This window comes from Eurypyga helias, unplaced genomic scaffold (genome assembly GCF_000690775.1).
Source record: "Eurypyga helias isolate BGI_N326 unplaced genomic scaffold, ASM69077v1 Scaffold43736, whole genome shotgun sequence".
Classification (NCBI taxonomy): domain Eukaryota; kingdom Metazoa; phylum Chordata; class Aves; order Eurypygiformes; family Eurypygidae; genus Eurypyga; species Eurypyga helias.
In genome coordinates, this window is record NW_010256766.1 from 1 (window position 1) to 798 (window position 798).

Genomic DNA, 798 nt, shown 5'->3' on the forward strand with positions numbered 1-798 from the left:
GGAGCGAGCGGGCGGCGCCATGGCGGAGGGCGAGGGCCTGGTCTCCGTGGACTACGAGGTGTTCGGCAAGGTGCAGGGTGTTTTCTTCCGCAAGTACACCCAGGTAAGGGGCGAGGCGGCGCCGGGTCTGCACGAAGGGCTCGTCGGCGTCATTCTGTGTCTCTCTTACGGTTCGGGTTGATTTCCTTTTGCTCTGCTGTGTCATCTCAGGGGGAGGCTAAGCGGCTGGGACTCGTTGGTTGGGTCCGAAACACGAGCCACGGCACCGTGCAAGGGCAGGTTCAGGGTCCGTCTGCCAGGGTGCGGGAGCTGCAGGAATGGCTCCGGAAGACCGGAAGTCCCCAGTCCCGCATCAGCCGAGCGGAGTTCGGCGATGAGAAGGCCATCGCGGCGCTGGAGCACAAGGACTTCCAGATTCGGAAATAACCTTGTCCGGGAAGAAGCAACGCCTGGAGCGCGAGGTGCCCCTCGCAGAATGTTTCCCCTCTTCCCCCTGGGTTCAGTCAGCTAACGCACAGCTCTAGAGGGCTTCATTTTATCCTGTGTCTAATTTATTGGTCCATTGTACTGTTAGTCCAACTCTCAGCCTCGCGCAAAGTTTTGGCAGTAGAGGAGGAGCCGTGCTGTAGTTACGGAAGGGGCCGTTTGGGGACACGGCCTCTCCGCGTCTGACACTCTGCACAGGATGGGGGTTGGGCAGTTGAGCATCCTTCATCGTTTGTGTAGCGTTGCCCTCGCGCCATGGAAGTCACAGAAACAATGCTGGCGCTAAATGTTGCTAAAAACGTTATTTTTGTG

At 58.8% G+C, this 798-nt stretch overlaps 1 protein-coding gene across 1 annotated transcript; it reads left to right on the forward strand.

Annotated features, from left to right (window-relative positions):
- The first annotated feature begins 19 nt into the window (after positions 1-19).
- ACYP1 (acylphosphatase 1, erythrocyte (common) type) lies at positions 20-426 on the forward strand. Its single transcript, XM_010153769.1, has 2 exons — positions 20-103; positions 211-426. The coding sequence occupies exons 1-2, from the start codon at positions 20-22 to the stop codon at positions 424-426; spliced, it is 300 nt and encodes a 99-aa protein (XP_010152071.1).
- Positions 427-798: the final 372 nt, after the last annotated feature.